General features: G+C 48.6%; 1 protein-coding gene across 1 annotated transcript in view; it reads left to right on the top strand.

Moving 5' to 3' along the window:
* The window catches only part of LOC146075904 (uncharacterized), a 30,737-nt gene extending 8,647 nt beyond the window's left edge, over positions 1 to 22,090 (top strand). The window contains exon 2 of the mRNA XM_083185588.1: positions 16,451 to 22,090. Coding sequence (XP_083041714.1) covers positions 16,625 to 17,839 — 1,215 coding nt within the window. The 5' untranslated portion in view covers positions 16,451 to 16,624 and the 3' untranslated portion in view covers positions 17,840 to 22,090. The remainder of the gene's footprint in view (positions 1 to 16,450) is intronic.
* Positions 22,091 to 22,322: the final 232 nt, after the last annotated feature.

Below are 22,322 nucleotides of genomic sequence, written 5' to 3'. Positions count from 1 at the left end.
CGCCGAAACTGCTCAAGACTGACAGACTTCCATGAACAAAGTGAAGAACTAACAACACAATTCAAAGAAAAACAATACAACAACGAACACCTGAACGAAGCAAGAAAAGAAGTAGAAGCCATAGAAAGGAAGAACCTACTCAAATACAAAAACAAAGACACCAAGAAAGAACTAGGAATACCACTCTTCATTACCAACTACTCCCAACAAGCAACAAAAATAAAGCAGATCCTCAGAAAGCACTGGCCAATACTCCTACAGGATGAACAACTGAGCGAGCACATTCAGGACAGACCAAGAGTGATATTCAGAAAAGCGCCCAACATACGAGACAAACTTGTCCACAGCTGCATTCCACCAAAGCTCAAGAAGCAAGGCACAATCAACGGGAAGGAACCACCCAAGGGCTTCTACCACTGCGGCCAATGCACCGGATGCAAGAACCAGAAACAACTCAGCACTAAACCAAGGGAAGAATTCACATCAGCATCAACAGGCAATACATATCGAATCAAAAGTCAAATCACCTGCGACAACAAAGGAGTAATATACCTTCTAGAATGCCCCTGCGGGAAACAGTATGTGGGAAGAACAACAAGAACCCTGAAGACACGCATAAAAGAACATCTAAACAACATCAAGAAGGGGTTCGAAGACCACAACCTATCACAACATTTTAAACAACACCACAACAGTGATCCCAAACATCTCACGTTCATAGGAATCGAGAGAGTAACACAAAATTGGAGAGGAGGAGACTACACACAACTCATCAACAAAACAGAACTCAGGTGGATGTACGAACTGAAAACACTTAACCCAAGAGGACTCAATCTAGACAACGAGGTCAAATCAATAGTCGGAAAAAAGAAATAAATCCGCCTGGACATTCTAAAAACCATGGAAGCGACCAACATTCACCAACAGACTATATAATCCCAAACTTTTTGTACCATTTCTAGTTTCTATTTCCTTGATCCTCACCCCCCCTCAAGCCCGCCAATCACCACACCCCCCGTCCCACCCTCCATCTTTCCGTTTCCCACCCCCCCCCCCCCCCACCGGAAAAACACCCATCCCCCCAATTAAATACGACATCACCGCCCAACAACACAAGAAATCTTCATTGCCCTATACAGGCATAGCCCGTTTAAGCATACAAATATCCTATTTAAAAACAAGCCCCCTGCGCCCGATCCTATATTTACAGACAACACCACCGTAATTGCACATTCCAAATGTGCATATATAACCCACATCCACACAATAACGTGGAATCCAGAAACAATGGTTACCACTAGCAACCACAAACGTGTCTGCTCGGGATCAGCGCAGACACAAGCATCAAAGAACACCAATCAAGAAGCAGACAGAAGCACCAACCAATCAGACACCAGCAAGAACCAGAAGCACCAATCAGATGACAAAAGACCATACAGAAGACCCGCCCCCAGCCTACTTAAGACTGACAAGCCACAGAGACTGTAAAACTCCCTAGAAGAAGGCCAGCACCAGGCCGAAACGCGTTGGAGAAACACCAGGAAAACAAGCTCCATTATCCCAACCATAAACAGCCCCAAGAGCACCCCGGCGAGTGAGAGCACCCCAAGCAACGGCAGAAGCATACGGGACCAGAAGGGAAGCGCGAGAGTAACACCGTCCGACTACCGCGACGGCAAAGTGAAACATCCGCCGGGCAGAAGGAAGATCGTGACGGGAACGGGAGGAGGTAAGTAGCCAGGGTCCGTCGGCAAGGACTCGCGACGGGGGAGACGCTAACCAGCCTAATCCCCGCTCGCGACCTCTGCCAGACGCTCCACGCCCCTGACCGCAGGCCTCAGACTAGCAAGGCAGACGGCGCATAGCCCGACACCGGACCTAGTCGAGCCAACGCGGGGAAAGGAAGCACACGGAGCGCCCAGACCCGGGCCGCTACGTCCTTCCACCCGACCAGCTCCCAAGCACTGCACACTCCAGCAGCACCCTCCGTACAGCATCAGAACGACCACCGGCAAACAACTACCCTCGGCACGCCACCCAGTATCACCAGTCTGGGCCCCCGAGCAAGACCTGTGGAAGGCTCCAAGGAACAGCGCACAGACAAGCGGGACGCCGCACCTGTGCCCACCGCCAACAAGCCCACAACCCCTTCCCCCCCCCCTCCAACCATCATCCGACCCCGGACTCTGTCCCTATCCAGAGACCCCCGGAATCGGAACATTCCCTAATACCCCAATCCCATTATCCCACCACCGCTGTTTGTGTTACCAAAAAGCCCCCCTCCCCCCCCCACCCCATCCTTGTGTGTATATGTGCCAACCGCACATATTGTATTCTATGAAACATTGTTAACCCTTTGTACTACTATTATTTCATTAAAGGCAATTTAAGCAAAACAAACCGGCTTATAATTGTGTCATCGCACCAAACACCAAAGGGGTGGAGCGCTTCACTGAACCCCCATTCTACTGCCTACCCTCGATTGGCCCAGTCACCCAATAAGTGGAGCAGCTAACCCCGACCACTGGGAACAGTGCGCAGGAACAAAAAGACTCAACACTCATCTGAGGTAAGACACTAGTGCTGCAGCCCCTGTCACTCCTCACAGATACAGTCTCTATCTCTCCTGATGTACAGGGCTAGCCCCGTATGTGTCCTGCCCCAGACTCATGGCTCCCTGCTAGTTACACATGTCCTGCAGCCGTCAGCCCTCATCTGAGGTAAGACACTAGTGCTGCAGCCCCTGTCACTCCTCACAGATACAGTCTCTCCCTCCTGATGTACAGGGCTAGCCCCGTATGTGTCCTGCTCCAGACTCATGGCTCCCTGCTAGTTACACATGACCTACAGCAGTCAGCCCTCATCTGAGGTAATACACTAGCGCTGCAGCCCCTGTCACTCCTCACAGATACAGTCTCTCTCCCTCCTGATGTACAGGGCTAGCCCCGTATGTGTCCTGCTCCAGACTCATGGCTCCCTGCTAGTTACACATGACCTGCAGCAGTCAGCCCTCATCTGAGGTAATACACTAGTGCTGCAGCCCCTGTCACTCCTCACAGATACAGTCTCTCCCTCCTGATGTACAGGGCTAGCCCCGTATGTGTCCTGCCCCAGACTCATGGCTCCCTGCTAGTTACACATGACCTGCAACAGTCAGCCCTCATCTGAGGTAAGACACTAGTGCTGCAGCCCCAGTCACTCCTCACAGATACAGTCTCTCTCCCTCCTGATGTACAGGGCTAGCCCCGTATGTGTCCTGCACCAGACTCATGGCTCCCTGCTAGTTACACATGACCTGCAGCAGTCAGCCCTCATCTGAGGTAAGACACTAGTGCTGCAGCCCCTGTCACTCCTCACAGATACAGTCTCTCCCTCCTGATGTACAGGGCTAGCCCCGTATGTGTCCTGCCCCAGACTCATGGTTCCCTGCTAGTTACACATGACCTGCAGCAGTCAGCCCTCATCTGAGGTAAGACACTAGTGCTGCAGCCCCTGTCACTCCTCACAGATACAGTCTCTCTCCCTCCTGATGTACAGGGCTAGCCCCGTATGTGTCCTGCCCCAGACTCATGGCTCCCTGCTAGTTACACATGACCTGCAGCAGTCAGTACTCATCTGAGGTAAGACACTAGCGCTGCAGCCCCTGTCACTCCTCACAGATACAGTCTCTCTCTCCCTCCTGATGTACAGGGCTAGCCCCGTATGTGTCCTGCACCAGACTCATGGATCCCTGCTAGTTACACATGTCCTGCAGCAGTCAGCCCTCATCTGAGGTAAGACACTAGCGCTGCAGCCCCTGTCACTCCTCACAGATACAGTCTCTCTCTCTCCTGATGTACAGGGCTAGCCCCGTATGTGTTCTGCTCCAGACTCATGGCACCCTGCTAGTTACACATGACCTGCAGCAGTCAGCCCTCATCTGAGGTAAGACACTAGTGCTGCAGCCCCTGTCACTCCTCACAGATACAGTCTCTCTCCCTCCTGATGTACAGGGCTAGCCCCGTATGTGTCCTGCCCCAGACTCATGGCTCCCTGCTAGTTACACATGACCTGCAGCAGTCAGTACTCATCTGAGGTAAGACACTAGCGCTGCAGCCCCTGTCACTCCTCACAGATACAGTCTCTCTCCCTCCTGATGTACAGGGCTAGCCCCGTATGTGTCCTGCTCCAGACTCATGGCTCCCTGCTAGTTACACATGACCTGCAGCAGTCAGCCCTCATCTGAGGTAAGACACTAGTGCTGCAGCCCCTGTCACTCCTCACAGATACAGTCTCTCTCTCCTGATGTACAGGGCTAGCCCCGTATGTGTCCTGCACCAGACTCATGGATCCCTGCTAGTTACACATGTCCTGCAGCAGTCAGCCCTCATCTGAGGTAAGACACTAGCGCTGCAGCCCCTGTCACTCCTCACAGATACAGTCTCTCTCTCTCCTGATGTACAGGGCTAGCCCCATATGTGTCCTGCTCCAGACTCATGGCTCCCTGCTAGTTACACATGACCTGCAGCAGTCAGCCCTCATCTGAGGTAAGACACTAGTGCTGCAGCCCCTGTCACTCCTCACAGATACAGTCTCTCTCTCTCCTGATGTACAGGGCTAGCCCCGTATGTGTCCTGCCCCAGACTCATGGCTCCCTGCTAGTTACACATGTCCTGCAGCAGTCAGCCCTCATCTGAGGTAAGACACTAGTGCTGCAGCCCCTGTCACTCCTCACAGATACAGTCTCTCTCCCTCCTGATGTACAGTGCTAGCCCCGTATGTGTCCTGCCCCAGACTCATGGCTCCCTGCTAGTTACACATGTCCTGCAGCAGTCAGCCCTCATCTGAGGTAAGACACTAGCGCTGCAGCCCTTGTCACTCCTCACAGATACAGTCTCTCTCTCTCCTGATGTACAGGGCTAGCCCCGTATGTGTCCTGCCCCAGACTCATGGCTCCCTGCTAGTTACACATGACCTGCAGCAGTCAGCCCTCATCTGAGGTAAGACACTAGCGCTGCAGCCCCTGTCACTCCTTACAGATACAGTCTCTCTCCCTCCTGATGTACAGGGATAGCTCCATATGTGTCCTGCACCAGACTCATGGCTCCCTGCTAGTTACACATGACCTGCAGCAGTCAGCCCTCATCGGAGGTAAGACACTAGTGCTGCAGCCCCTGTCACTCCTCACAGATACAGTCTCTCTCCCTCCTGATGTACAGGGCTAGCCCCGTATGTGTCCTGCATCAGACTCATGGCTCCCTGCTAGTTACACATGACCTGCAGCAGTCAGCCCTCATCTGAGGTAAGACACTAGCGCTGCAGCCCCTGTCACTCCTCACAGATACAGTCTCTCTCTCCTGATGTACAGGGCTAGCCCCGTATGTGTCCTGCTCCAGACTCATGGCTCCCTGCTAGTTACACATGACCTGTAGCAGTCAGCCCTCATCTGAGGTAAGACACTAGTGCTGCAGCCCCTGTCACTCCTCACAGATACAGTCTCTCTCTCTCCTGATGTACAGGGCTAGCCCCGTATGTGTCCTGCTCCAGACTCATGGCTCCCTGCTAGTTACACATGACCTGCAGCAGTCAGCCCTCATCTGAGGTAAGACACTAGTGCTGCAGCCCCTGTCACTCCTCACAGATACAGTCTCACTCTCCCTCCTGATGTACAGGGCTAGCCCCGTAGGTGTCCTGCTCCAGACTCATGGCTCCCTGCTAGTTACACATGACCTGCAGCAGTCAGCCCTCATCTGAGGTAAGACACTAGTGCTGCAGCCCCTGTCACTCCTCACAGATACAGTTTCTCCCTCCTGATGTACAGTGCTAGCCCCGTATGTGTCCTGCTCAAAACTCATGGCGCCCTCTGACGAAGTCTAGATGACGAATCACGTCAGGGCATGGCCTACGACGCTCCCTCTCTCCTCACTACTGACGTCTGGCTCCTGGTTACCCCTGCACGCCTCCCTGCAAGCCAGCATAGCGGTGTCCTTTGGCGGATCCTTGTTCCAGCGCAGACGTGTGAGCAGTCTAGCCTGTGGCTATGTTTTATGCTTGTACCTGGATTTTATCATTGTCTATTAAGCTTTTTATAAACCTTTTATTTTTATTACACATCACAGGTGCATCGCTTGTGTGCCACCATGTGTGCTGGTACACCCTATAGTGATGGTGATGCATGCACTGTCTATCCTGCTTATCCGACATTCGATACACAGATTGCTCAGCACACATCACGGGTGCATCGCTTGTGTGCCACCATGTGTGCTGAGCGATCTGTGCTTTAGCACCTCACTCAGCATGGAGGCAGCATCGCCCCGTGTGTACACCCTATAGTGATGGTGATACATGCACTGTCTATCCTGCTTATCCTACAGTAGATGCACAGATTGCTCAGCACACATCACGGGTGCATCGCTTGTGTGCCACCATGTGTGCTGAGCGATCTGTGCTTTAGCACCTCACTCAGCATGGAGGCAGCATCGCCCCGTGTGTACACCATATAGTGATGGTGATGCATGCACTGTCTATCCTGCTTATCCTACATTAGATGCACAGATTGCTCAGCACACATGACAGGTGCATCGCTTGTGTGCCACCATGTGTGCTGAGCGATCTGTGCTTTAGCACCTCACTCAGCATGGAGGCAGTGTCACCCTGTGTGTACACCGTATAGTGATGGTGATGCATGCACTGTCTATCCTGCTTATCCTACATTAGATGCACAGATTGCTCAGCACACATGACAGGTGCATCGCTTGTGTGCCACCATGTGTGCTGAGCGATCTGTGCTTTAGCACCTCACTCAGCATGGAGGCAGCGTCGCCCCGTGTGTACACTGTATAGTGATGGTGATGCATGTACTGTCTATCCTGCTAATCCTACATTAGATGCACAGATTGCTCAGCACACATCACGGGTGCATCGCTTGTGTTCCGCCATGTGTGCTGAGTGATCTATGCTTAAGCACCTCACTCAGCATGGAGGCAGCATCGCCCCGTGTGTACACCGTATAGCGATGGTGATGTGTGCACTGTCTATCCTGCTTATCCTACATTAGATGCACAGATTGCTCAGCACACATCACGGGTGCATCGCTTGTGTGCCGCCATGTGTGCTGAGCGATCTGTGCTTTAGCACCTCACTCAGCATGGAGGCAGCGTCGCCCCGTGTGTACACCGTATAGCGATGGTGATGCATGCACTGTCTATCCTGCTTATCCTACAGTAGATGCACAGATTGCTCAGCACACATCACGGGGGCATCGCTTGTGTGCCGCCATGTGTGCTGACGATCTGTGCTTTTGCACCTCACTCAGCATGGAGGCAGTGTCGCCCTGTGTGTACACCCTATAGTGATGGTGATGCATGTACTGTCTATCCTGCAAATCCTACATAAGATGCACAGATTGCTCAGCACACATCACTGGTGCATCGCTTGTGTGCCGCCATGTGTGCTGAGTGATCTATGCTTTAGCACCTCACTCAGCATGGAGGCAGCATCGCCCCGTGTGTACACCGTATAGCGATAGTGATGCATGCACTGTCTATCCTGCTTATCCTACAATACATTAGATATACAGATTGCTCAGCACACATCACGAGTGCATAGCTTGTGTGCAGCCATGTGTGCTGAGTGATCTGTGCTTTAGCACCTCACTCAGCATGGAGGCAGTGTCGACCCGTGTGTACACCATGTAGTGATGGTGATGCATGCACTGTCTATCATGCTTATCCTACAATAGATACACAGATTGCTCAGCACACATCGCAGGTGCATCTCTTGTGTGCCACCATGTGTACTGAGCGATCTGTGCTTTAGCACCTCATTCAGCATGGAGGCAGCGTCACCCCGTGTGTACACCCTATATCGATGGTGATGCATGCACTGTCTATCCTGCTTATCCTACAGTAGATGCACAGATTGCTCAGCACACATCACAGGTGCATCCCATGTGTGCCACCATGTGTGCTGATGATCTGTGCTTTAGCACCTCACTCAGCATGGAGGCAGCGTCACCCCGTGTGTACACCCTATAGCGATGGTGATGCATGCACTGTCTATCCTGCTTATCCTACATTAGATACACAGATTGCTCAGCACACATGGCGGGTGCATTGCTTGTGTTCCGCCATGTGTGCTGAGTGATCTATGCTTTAGCACCTCACTCAGCATGGAGGCAGCATCGCCCCGTGTGTACACCGTATAGCGATGGTGATGTGTGCACTGTCTATCCTGCTTATCCTACATTAGATATACAGATTGCTCAGCACACATCACGGGTGCATCGCTTGTGTGCCGCCATGTGTGCTGACGATCTGTGCTTTTGCACCTCACTCAGCATGGAGGCAGTGTCGCCCTGTGTGTACACCCTATAGCGATGGTGATGCATGCACTGTCTATCCTGCTTATCCTACATTAGATGCACAGATTGCTCAGCACACATCACAGGTGCATCGCTTGTGTGCCGCCATGTGTGCTGAGCCATCTGTGCTTTAGCACCTCACTCAGCATGGATGCAGCGTCGCCCCGTGTGTACACCGTATAGTGATGGTGATGCATGCACTGTCTATCCTGCTTATCCTACATTAGATGCACAGATTGCTCAGCACACATGACAGGTGCATCGCTTGTGTGCCACCATGTGTGCTGAGCGATCTGTGCTTTAGCACCTCACTCAGCATGGAGGCAGTGTCACCCTGTGTGTACACCGTATAGTGATGGTGATGCATGCACTGTCTATCCTGCTTATCCTACAGTAGATGCACAGATTGCTCAGCACACATGACAGGTGCATCGCTTGTGTGCCACCATGTGTGCTGAGCGATCTGTGCTTTAGCACCTCACTCAGCATGGAGGCAGCATCGCCCCGTGTGTACACCGTATAGTGATGGTGATGCATGCAAAGTCTATCCTGCTTATCCTACATTAGATGCACAGATTGCTCAGCACACATGACAGGTGCATCGCTTGTGTGCCACCATGTGTGCTGAGCGATCTGTGCTTTAGCACCTCACTCAGCATGGAGGCAGTGTCACCCTGTGTGTACACCGTATAGCGATGGTGATGCATGCACTGTCTATCCTGCTTATCCTATATTAGATGCACAGATTGCTTAGCACACATCACGGGTGCATCGCTTGTGTGCCGCCATGTGTGCTGAGCGATCTGTGCTTTAGCTCCTCACTCAGCATGGAGGCAGCATCGCCCTGTGTGTACACCCTATAGTGATGGTGATGCATGCACTGTCTATCCTGCTTATCCGACATTAGATGCACAGATTGCTCAGCACACATCACGGTGCATCGCTTGTGTGCCGCCATGTGTGTTGAGCGATCTGTGCTTTAGCACCTCACTCAGCATGGAGGCAGCGTCGCCCTGTGTGTACACCCTATAGTGATGGTGATGCATGCACTGTCTGTCCTGCTTATCCTACATTAGATGCACAGATTGCTCAGCACACATCACGGGTGCATCGCTTGTGTGTCGCCATGTGTGCTGAACGATCTGTGCTTTAGCACCTCACTCAGCATGGAGGCAGCGTCACCCCATGTGTACACCCTATAGTGATGGTGATGCATGCACTGTCTATCCTGCTTATCCTACATTAGATGCACAGATTGCTCAGCACACATCACGGGTGCATCGCTTGTGTTCCGCCATGTGTGCTGAGTGATCTGTGCTTTAGCACCTCACTCAGCTTGGAGGCAGCGTCGGGCCATGTGTACACCCTATAGTGATGGTGATGCATGCACTGTCTATCCTGCTTATCCTACAGTAGATGCACAGATTGCTCAGCACACATCACGGGTGCATCGCTTGTGTGCCGCCATGTGTGCTGAGCAATCTGTGCTTTAGCTCCTCACTCAGCATGGAGGCAGCGTCACTCCGTGTGTACACCCTGTAGTGATGGTGATGCATGCACTGTCTATCCTGCTTATCCTCCATTAGATGCACAGATTGCTCAGCACACATCACGGGTGCATCGCTTGTGTGCCGCCATGTGTGCTGACGATCTGTGCTTTTGCACCTCACTCAGCATGGAGGCAGTGTCGCCCTGTGTGTACACCCTATAGTGATGGTGATGCATGTACTGTCTATTCTGCTAATCCTACATAAGATGCACAGATTGCTCAGCACACATCACGGGTGCATCGCTTGTGTGCCGCCATGTGTGCTGAGTGATCTGTGCTTTAGCACCTCACTCAGCATGGAGGCAGTGTCGACCCGTGTGTACACCATGTAGTGATGGTGATGCATGCACTGTCTATCATGCTTATCCTACAATAGATACACAGATTGCTCAGCACACATCGCAGGTGCATCTCTTGTGTGTTACCATGTGTACTGAGCGATCTGTGCTTTAGCACCTCATTCAGCATGGAGGCAGCATCGCCCCGTGTGTACACCCTATATCGATGGTGATGCATGCACTGTCTATCCTGCTTATCCTACAGTAGATACACAGATTGCTCAGCACACATCACAGGTGCATTGCTTGTGTGCCGCCATGTGTGCTGAGCGATCTGTGCTTTAGCACCTCACTCAGCATGGAGGCAGCATCGCCCCGTGTGTACACCATATAGCGATGGTGATGCATGCACTGTCTATCCTGCTTATCCTCCATTAGATACACAGATTGCTCAGCACACATCACGGGTGCATCGCTTGTGTGCCGCTAGTGTGCTGAGCGATCTGTGCTTTAGCACCTCACTCAGCATGGAGGCAGCGTCGCCCTGTGTGTACACCCTATAGTGATGGTGATGCATGTACTGTCTATCCTGCTAATCCTACATTAGATGCACAGATTGCTCAGCACACATCACGGGTGCATTGCTTGTGTTCCGCCATGTGTGCTGAGTGATCTATGCTTTAGCACCTCACTCAGCATGGAGGCAGCATCGCCCCGTGTGTACACCGTATAGCGATGGTGATGTGTGCACTGTCTATCCTGCTTATCCTACATTAGATGCACAGATTGCTCAGCACACATCACAGGTGCATCACTTGTGTGCAGCCATGTGTGCTGAGCGATCTGTGCTTTAGCACCTCACTCAGCATGGAGGCAGCATCACCCTGTGTGTACACCGTATAGCGATGGTGATGCATGCACTGTCTATCCTGCCTATCCTACATTAGATTCACAGATTGCTCCGCACACATCACAGGTGCATCTCTTGTGTGCCACCATGTGTACTGAGCGATCTGTGCTTTAGCACCTCATTCAGCATGGAGGCAGCGTCACCCCGTGTGTACACCCTATATCGATGGTGATGCATGCACTGTCTATCCTGCTTATCCTACAGTAGATGCACAGATTGCTCAGCACACATCACAGGTGCATCCCATGTGTGCCACCATGTGTGCTGATGATCTGTGCTTTAGCACCTCACTCAGCATGGAGGCAGCGTCACCCCGTGTGTACACCCTATAGCGATGGTGATGCATGCACTGTCTATCCTGCTTATCCTACATTAGATACACAGATTGCTCAGCACACATGGCGGGTGCATTGCTTGTGTTCCGCCATGTGTGCTGAGTGATCTATGCTTTAGCACCTCACTCAGCATGGAGGCAGCATCGCCCCGTGTGTACACCGTATAGCGATGGTGATGTGTGCACTGTCTATCCTGCTTATCCTACATTAGATATACAGATTGCTCAGCACACATCACGGGTGCATCGCTTGTGTTCCGCCATGTGTGCTGAGTGATCTGTGCTTTTGCACCTCACTCAGCATGGAGGCAGTGTCGCCCCGTGTGTACACCATATAGTGATGGTGATGCATGCACTGTCTATCCTGCTTATCCTACATTAGATGCACAGATTGCTCAGCACACATCACAGGTGCATCGCTTGTGTGCCGCCATGTGTGCTGAGCCATCTGTGCTTTAGCACCTCACTCAGCATGGATGCAGCGTCGCCCCGTGTGTACACCGTATAGTGATGGTGATGCATGCACTGTCTATCCTGCTTATCCTACATTAGATGCACAGATTGCTCAGCACACATGACAGGTGCATCGCTTGTGTGCCACCATGTGTGCTGAGCGATCTGTGCTTTAGCACCTCACTCAGCATGGAGGCAGTGTCACCCTGTGTGTACACCGTATAGTGATGGTGATGCATGCAAAGTCTATCCTGCTTATCCTACATTAGATGCACAGATTGCTCAGCACACATGACAGGTGCATCGCTTGTGTTGCCACCATGTGTGCTGAGCGATCTGTGCTTTAGCACCTCACTCAGCATGGAGGCAGTGTCACCCTGTGTGTACACCGTATAGCGATGGTGATGCATGCACTGTCTATCCTTCTTATCCTATATTAGATGCACAGATTGCTTAGCACACATCACGGGTGCATCGCTTGTGTGCCGCCATGTGTGCTGAGCGATCTGTGCTTTAGCTCCTCACTCAGCATGGAGGCAGCATCGCCCTGTGTGTACACCCTATAGTGATGGTGATGCATGCACTGTCTATCCTGCTTATCCGACATTAGATGCACAGATTGCTCAGCACACATCACGGTGCATCGCTTGTGTGCCGCCATGTGTGTTGAGCGATCTGTGCTTTAGCACCTCACTCAGCATGGAGGCAGCGTCGCCCTGTGTGTACACCCTATAGTTATGGTGATGCATGCACTGTCTGTCCTGCTTATCCTACATTAGATGCACAGATTGCTCAGCACACATCACGGGTGCATCGCTTGTGTGTCGCCATGTGTGCTGAACGATCTGTGCTTTAGCACCTCACTCAGCATGGAGGCAGCGTCACCCCATGTGTACACCCTATAGTGATGGTGATGCATGCACTGTCTATCCTGCTTATCCTACATTAGATGCACAGATTGCTCAGCACACATCACGGGTGCATCTCTTGTGTTCCGCCATGTGTGCTGAGTGATCTGTGCTTTAGCACCTCACTCAGCATGGAGGCAGCGTCGGGCCGTGTGTACACCCTATAGTGATGGTGATGCATGCACTGTCTATCCTGCTTATCCTACAGTAGATGCACAGATTGCTCAGCACACATCACGGGTGCATCGCTTGTGTGCCGCCATGTGTGCTGAGCAATCTGTGCTTTAGCTCCTCACTCAGCATGGAGGCAGCGTCACTCCGTGTGTACACCCTGTAGTGATGGTGATGCATGCACTGTCTATCCTGCTTATCCTCCATTAGATGCACAGATTGCTCAGCACACATCACGGGTGCATCGCTGGTGTGCCGCCATGTGTGCTGACGATCTGTGCTTTTGCACCTCACTCAGCATGGAGGCAGTGTCGCCCTGTGTGTACACCCTATAGTGATGGTGATGCATGTACTGTCTATCCTGCTAATCCTACATAAGATGCACAGATTGCTCAGCACACATCACGGGTGCATCGCTTGTGTGCCGCCATGTGTGCTGAGTGATCTGTGCTTTAGCACCTCACTCAGCATGGAGGCAGTGTCGACCCGTGTGTACACCATGTAGTGATGGTGATGCATGCACTGTCTATCATGCTTATCCTACAATAGATACACAGATTGCTCAGCACACATCGCAGGTGCATCTCTTGTGTGCCACCATGTGTACTGAGCGATCTGTGCTTTAGCACCTCACTCAGCATGGAGTCAGCGTCGCCCCATGTGTACACCATATAGCAATGGTGATGCATGCACTGTCTATCCTGCTTATCCTACAGTAGATGCACAGATTGCTCAGCACACATAACGGGTGCATCGCTTGGGTGCCGCCATGTGTGCTGAGCGATCTGTGCTTTAGCACCTCATTCAGCATGGAGGCAGCGTCACCCCGTGTGTACACCCTATAGTGATGGTGATGCATGCACTGTCTATCCTGCTTATCCTACATTAGATGCACAGATTGCTCAGCACACATCACTTGTGTTCCGCCATGTGTGCTGAGCGATCTGTGCTTTAGCACCTCACTCAGCATGGAGGCAGCATCGCCCCATGTGTACACCCTATAGCGATGGTGATGCATGCACTGTCTATCCTGCTTATCCTACATTAGATGCACAGATTGCTCAGCACACATCACGGGTGCATCGCTTGTGTGCCACCATGTGTGCTGAGCGTTCTGTGCTTTAGCACCTCACTCAGCATGGAGGCAGCAGCGCCCTGTGTGTACACCCTATAGTGATGGTGATGCATGCACTGTCTATCCTGCTTATCCTACATTAGGTGCACAGATTGCTCACCACACATCACGGGTGCATCGCTTGTGTGCCACCATGTGTACTGAGCGATCTGTGCTTTAGCACCTCACTCAGTATGGAGGCACCGTCGCCCCGTGTGTACACCGTATAGCGATGGTGATGCATGCACTGTCTATCCTGCTTATCCTACATTAGATGCACAGATTGCTCAGCACACATCACGGGTGCATCTCTTGTGTGCCACCATGTGTGCTGAGCGTTCTGTGCTTTAGCACCTCACTCAGAATGGAGGCAGTGTCGCCCCGAATGTGTACACCCTATAGTGATGGTGATGCATGCACTGTCTATCCTGCTTATCCTACATTAGATGCACAGATTGCTCAGCACACATCACTTGTGTGCCGCCATGTGTGCTGAGCGATCTGTGCTTTAGCACCTCACTCAGCATGGAGGCAGCGTCTCCCCGTGTGTACACCCTATAGTGATGGTGATGCATGCACTGTCTATCCTGCTTATCCTACATTAGATGCACAGATTGCTCAGCACACATCACGGGTGCATCGCTTGTGTGCCACCATGTGTGCTGAGCGTTCTGTGCTTTAGCACCTCACTCAGCATGGAGGCAGTGTCGCCCCGTGTGTACACCCTATAGTGATGGTGATGCATGCACTGTCTATCCTGCTTATCCTACATTAGATGCACAGATTGCTCAGCACACATCACTTGTGTGCCGCCATGTGTGCTGAGCGATCTGTGCTTTAGCACCTCACTCAGCATGGAGGCAGCATCGCCCCATGTGTACACCCTATAGCGATGGTGATGCATGCACTGTCTATCCTGCTTATCCTACATTAGATGCACAGATTGCTCAGCACACATCACGGGTGCATCGCTTGTGTGCCGCCATGTGTGCTGAGCGATCTGTGCTTTAGCACCTCACTCAGCATGGAGGCAGCAGCGCCCTGTGTGTACACCCTATAGTGATGGTGATGCATGCACTGTCTATCCTGCTTATCCTACATTAGGTGCACAGATTGCTCACCATACATCACGGGTGCATCGCTTGTGTGCCACCATGTGTACTGAGCGATCTGTGCTTTAGCACCTCACTCAGTATGGAGGCAGCGTCGCCCCGTGTGTACACCGTATAGCGATGGTGATGCATGCACTGTCTATCCTGCTTATCCTACATTAGATGCACAGATTGCTCAGCACACATCACGGGTGCATCTCTTGTGTGCCACCATGTGTACTGAGCGATCTGTGCTTTAGCACCTCACTCAGCATGGAGTCAGCGTCGCCCCATGTGTACACCCTATAGCGATGGTGATGCATGCACTGTCTATCCTGCTTATCCTACATTAGATGCACAGATTGCTCAGCACACATCACGGGTGCATCCCTTGTGTGCCGCCATGTGTGCTGAGCGATCTGTGCTTTAGCACCTCACTCAGCATGGAGACAGCATCGCCCAGTGTGTACACCGTATAGCGATGGTGATGCATGCACTGTCTATCCTGCTTATCCTACATTAGATACACAGATTGCTCAGCACACATCACGGGTGCATCGCTTGTGTGCCACCATGTGTGCTGAGCGTTCTGTGCTTTAGCACCTCACTCAGCATGGAGGCAGTGTCGCCCCGTGTGTACACCCTATAGTGATGGTGATGCATGTACTGTCTATCCTGCTTATCCTACATTAGATGCACAGATTACTCAGCACACATCACTGGTGCATCGCTTGTGTGCCGCCATGTGTGCTGAGCGATCTGTGCTTTAGCACCTTACTCAGCATGGAGGCAGCGTCACCCCGTGTGTCCTCGGCTTTTGTTGGTCATCCAGCTACTTTGGTACAACATTGTGGCCTAAAAAGTAATGGTGTGAGTTGTGAGGTGTTCAGAATAGACGGGAAATGAGTGGAAATAAATGTCCTTGTTGTAATAATACTGTAGGAACAAAAAACATTCTGTAATTTTAGATGTTTCTATCATTTAAAAAAAATTACAGATCCAAAACCAAAGCACAAAACCTGGGAGGGTGGTTTTGGCAAAACCAATCCAGAGCCAAAGCACTAAACCCATAAAATGTCCGGGTGCACACTCCTAACTGGCATCTGCTGTAGTAAGGTAGCGAGATCTGTGCTGTGTATCTGACAGCAAATAGTCCCAGCCATTTGGCAGCATACAGAAATATAAAACAATGGTCCAGGACTGATATATGTTCTATATAGAAATGTTCCTTACACAATATAACCCTGACATCACACTTGTACTACAGTATGTTAACCTTTTACATTTTACCTGTCTTACAGGACGATTGTACAACATCTTCTTATATTTTGAGTCCAAATCCTGCTCAAGGTGACGTTGTTCTCTGATCCAGACAATTAAAGTCATCATTTCTTCTTACACCTGGAGGATTAAAGTGACTTTATTTTGCGGATAGAAGAAACATTCAACAATTATTTTTTCTTATCTCGTACAGGATGAGCCTCACAGGAGAGAGACCACATGTGTGCTCTGAGTGTGACAAAGGCTTTACATATAAATCAGAGCTTCTCAGACATCAGAGGAGTCACACAGGAGAGAAGCCATATAAATGTTCTGAATGCAGCAAATGTTTTTCCCGGAAGTCACAGCTTGTTCTACATCAGAGGAGTCACACAGGAGAGGAACCATATAAATGTTCTGAGTGCAGCAAATGTTTTTCCCAGAAGTCGCATCTTGTTCTACATCAGAGGAGTCACACAGGAGAGAAGCCATATAAATGTTCTGAATGTAGCAAATGTTTTTCCCAAAAGTCACATCTTGTCCGACATCAGAGGAGTCACACAGGAGAGAAGCCATATAACTGTTCTGAATGCAGCAAATGTTTTTCCCAGAAGTCACAGCTTGTCATACATCAGAGGAGTCACACAGGAGAGAAACCATATAAATGTTCCGAATGCAACAACTGTTTTCCCCATAAGTCAGATCTTGTCCGACATCAGAGGAGTCACACAGGAGAGAAGCCATATAAATGTTCTGAATGCAGCAAATGTTTTTCCCAGAAGACACAGCTTGTTATACATCAGAGGAGTCACACAGGAGAGAATCCATATAAATGTTCTGAATGCAGCAAATGTTTTCCCCTGAAGCCACAGCTTGTCCAACATCAGATGAGTCACACAGGAGAGAAGCCATATAAATGTTCTGAATGTAGCAAAAGTTTTCCCCAGAAGTCACAGCTTGTCCTACATCAGAGGAATCACATGGGAGAGAAACCATATAAATGTTCTGAATGCAGCAAATGTTTTTCCCAGAAGTCAAATCTTGTCCTACATCAGAGGAGTCACACAGGAGAGAAGCCATATAAATGTTCTGAATGCAGCAAATGTTTTTCCCAGAAGTCACATCTTGTCCAACATCAGAGGAGTCACACAGGAGAGAAGCCATATAAATGTTCTGAATGCAGCAAATGTTTTTCCCATCAGTCACATCTTGTCCAACATCAGAGGAGTCACACAGGAGAGAAGCCATATAAATGTTCTGAATGCAGCAAATGTTTTTCCCGGAAGTCACATCTTGTCCAACATCAGAGGAGTCACACAGGAGAGAAACCATATAAATGTTCTGAATGCAGCAAATGTTTTTCCCAGAAGTCAAATCTTGTCCTACATCAGAGGAGTCACACAGGAGAGAAGCCATATACATGTACTTAATGCACCAAATGTTCTTCCCATAGGCTACAGCTTGTTATACATCAAATGAGAGAAATTACATGGCTGAGTCACATAATTATGGCCACCTCCTACATATGACAGCACCGTGTACACCGTGAAGTATACTCAGTGCTATTTTTGTAGGAAAATAGGTTCAGGAACTGTGGGCGGGGCAGAAAGTGGGTGGTGATGTGGGAGGAGCTAAAAAGGGGCAGGGCATTACATTTAAAAAAAAGAAAGAAAAACATATAATTCCTCCCAACAGTGGCAGTAACATAACAATCCCCAGCAGCAAAGTGGAGAATATGCGCACACCTTAGGCGCGCAAGAGTGTAACCTCACTGCAAGGGGCACAGCATTGCAAGAAAATACTACTTTATACCGCAGTTTTGCAACCTGCACGCCGAGAATTGGCCCATTATACATATGCCCCACTCCGTAACGCTTATTATACATATGCCACACACCGTGATGCCCATTATACCTATGCTATTACTGATGCCTGTCCTTGTGTTTCCCTCCTATATCCCTATAGATTATAAGCTTGCAGCAGGGCCCTCTAACCTCCAAGTCTGTCTGTTGTTACCCAGTTTGTTTTATCACGGTCTACTATTGTAAAGCGCAATGGAATCTGCTGAGCTATATAAGAAGCTGTAACGGAATCTGCTGCGCTATATAAGAACCTGTAACGGAATCTGCTGCGCTATATAAGAAGCTGTAATGGAATCTGCTGCGCTATATAAGAAGCTGTAACGGAATCTGCTGCTCTATATAAGACACTGTAACGGAATCTGCTGCGCTATATAAGAAACTGTAACGGAATCTGCTGCGCTATATAAGATGCGGTACTTATGTATTATCTGGGCTCCCATGTTAAATGCACCCCATTTTTTGATACCCCTACTGTCCAACTACGCATGGAGTTGATTTTATATAGTGTGGTGAGCACAGCGAGCCACCGTGCCCGAAGCGTGGCGAGGGGACGCGGTCTCATAAGAAAAACGGGAGCCCAGATATTACATAAGTACCTAAGATGCTGTAACGGAATCTGCTGCGCTATATAAGATGCTGTAACGGAATTTGCTGTGCTACTTAAGACACTGTAACGGAATCTGCTGCTCTATATAAGAAACTGCAATGGAATCTGCTGCTCTATATAAGACACTGTAATGGAATCTGCCACGCTATATAAGACACTAACAGAATCTGCTGTGCTATATTAGAAACTGCAATGGAATCTGCTGCACTATATAATACACTGTAATGGAATCTGCTGCACTATATAAGACGCTGTAAAGGAATCTGCTGCGCTATATAAGACGCTGTAACAGAATCTGCTGCGCTATATAAGACACTGTAACGGAATCTGCTGCACTATATAAGACGCTGTAACGGAATCTGCTACGCTATATAAGACACTGTAACAGAATCTGCTGCTATATAAGACACTGTAACAGAATCTGCTGCGCTATATAAGACACTGTAACAGAATCTGCTGCGCTATATAAGACACTGTAACGGAATCTGCTGCGCTATATAAGACACTGTAACGGAATCTGCTGCACTATATAAGAACCTGTAACAGAATCTGCTGCGCTATATAAGACACTGTAACAGAATCTGCTGCGCTATATGACACTGTAACGGAATCTGCTGCGCTATATAAGACACTGTAACGGAATCTGCTGCGCTATATATAAGACACTGTAACGGAATCTGCTGCACTATATAAGAAACTGTAACAGAATCTGCTGCGCTATATAAGACGCTGTAACGGAATCTGCTGCGCTATATAAGACCCTGTAACGGGATCTGCTGCGCTATATAAGACACTGTAACGGAATCTGCTGCGCTATATAAGACACTGTAACGGAATCTGGGGGGAGAGGGGGTAACTAATTACCACCTTGTATAGGGGGCGCAGTGGATATGGGGTGCTTCGCCAAGCTGCAGTGTGGGTAGGGGGTAGTCAACCTCCTTTTGGATACAGAAGAAACACAAGGGGGTACACTGCGCTAAAGAATAAGTGGTAATAAACAAATGTGTGCCAATGGAATGAAAAAGTTGTAAATTTTAATTAAAAAACATGTAGAAGAACATTGGGTATGACATATAAATGTAGATAAAAATTCACCAAGTAAAATGAAAGAGGGGTGTTAAAAATAGTCCAGTTGATACGGTACCGTATTAATGTAGCCACTGATGGGTAAGTCCGTTCCTATGTTGTCTCCTTGTAAATGGCTGGGTCATGTGGTAACCAAATATCTAGAATCACCCGCGGTAATAGTTTAATGTGGAGTGTTGTTCTCCTACTTGGAATAAATATCCTCACCTCCAAATCATCACCTCCAATTACACAAAGGAAGTGGGCTTTAATGCATATCTTCACTTCAACAGTGCGCACTATCTTCCGTGGAAAAAAGGGATCCCGAAGGGACAATTACTACGCCTCTTTCGTAACTGTACCGAATTTAACACCTTTGAAATCCAGGCAAAAGAGATGATGACTTCTTTTAGACAAAGAGGCTATCCAAACTCCCTACTAACAAAAGCGTATGAAGAAGTTATAGCTACAGATCGAGATAAACTTCTAACTCCCTACCCAAAGGGACAAGCTCAGAAAACAGGCTGGGATACCCAAGCCATGTATATCTCACAATTTAATCAACAATCAACCCAGATTAAAAAGATTATTTCGAAAAACTATAACATATTAAAATCCGATTACTTATTGAAAGATGTTCTCCCCCCCGACCCAGTGTTTATATTTAGAAAGAACAAGACTTTGAAAAATCAATTAGCTCCTAGTATGCTAAAATAAATTAAAACCAACCCAACCACTTCCAACCTTACATGGTTGGGCCCCAAACCAAATGTTTTTTTTCACTGTGGAGGAAACAGGTGCATTACCTGTAAACATATCAAAGTCCGACCATCAGATACTCTTCTGGATGGGGAGGGCAACATGGTACAATTCAATGGGTTCATGAATTGTAATACAGACTATCTCAGCTACTTGCTGATCTGCCCCTGTCATCTCAAGTATGTAGGGAGAACCACTAGGCGAATAAAAACCCGCTTCCTAGAACACCGTCGTAACATCTCCAAACATCTCATTAATCACAGCCTACCGAGACACTTCCTTGAGGCACATGCTGGGAATCCAGAAGGCCTCACCCTTATAGGTCTGGAACATATTACAAGAACACCTAGAGGCGGAGACCGCTTCAGCAGACTCTGTAGACAAGAGGTCTACTGGGTGTACAAACTCCGCACTATATATCCAGATGGCCTCAATGAGGCAATAGAACTTAACACCATCATAAACTAAAGATTGTCTATAGATTACCATCCCTATACAACAATACCCTACCCTTCTGCCCATTCCTCTCCTCCTGTTTTCCCTCTACCCCCAACCGCCCTCCCCCCCCCGTCCCTTTCTCCCCTCCTATACCCAGTTTTTCTAGTTGGTTTAGATTTCTCACTCAAACCCTACCTGAATTAGAACAGTAGAGGTCAACATATACATAATGCGTATACTAAAATATAATAAATAATATATAAAAAATGCCAAAATGTTCCTATCGGGATGATACTCTCAATATTACTCAGCACATAATATTTGAGAAAATATATGCTACTGTATATAATTTTGGGATACCGCAATGGTTATTATTTCAATATGGAAGCCCCTCTCCTTGGATAACCCATTTGAGAATGTCTTTTCCACAAGATAGGCTCAAATATTACCAGAAATTATTTGTGCAGCTCTTTATTGTTTATAACATTATATGTCTGAAAAATGTACATAAACTTGCTACTATTTACTCAAAATTGATGTATTTATTTATATTTATATATATATATATATATATATATATTATTATTCTTTTTAATATTCCGTGTACCTCTTTTTTTTTTTTTTTTTTTGTATAATCTTTTTATTGAACATTTTTAGACATGTCATATAACATATCAGTATAGGATAAGAGATTACAATCAAAGGAGCAGATTTAAAACTGAGGCCTTCCGAGTTACAGACATTTGTCAGCATCAATTGACATTAACATTAACCATTTTCTGTCTTAGCTTTTGCAGATATAGCTCTGCTCAAAATCTTATCCACTCTAAACTGGGTCTGTTGTATAAACAGGCCCAAATTACACGTAAAGTAAAGTATATAACATATCCACTAACATTAATTGGCCACTAAACATATGCACATAGACAGACGGGAAAAGGAAAGGGAAGAGGGGGAGTGATAAATAATACAGATTATAGGTGAGGGGGGAGGGGGGTTACCGGTCTTAAGGGGGGATACATAAGTTATTACGAATATTACAATATGTACAGCTATTCTGTCACCAAGATACAAATTAGAATGAGGGTATACACCTATTACTTTTAACAAGATATAGATAGGGTTTTTGTATGTTAGTTGCTTACAAACTTCGTTTAATCAATGAGTCTCCAAATCTGCCAA

The sequence above is a fragment of the Crinia signifera genome, chromosome 4 (genome assembly GCF_055691185.1).
Source record: "Crinia signifera chromosome 4, ASM5569118v1, whole genome shotgun sequence".
Classification (NCBI taxonomy): Eukaryota; Metazoa; Chordata; class Amphibia; order Anura; family Myobatrachidae; genus Crinia; species Crinia signifera.
Note: the sequence above shows the minus strand (reverse complement) of the source record. Positions and strands in the feature narration are given on the sequence as shown.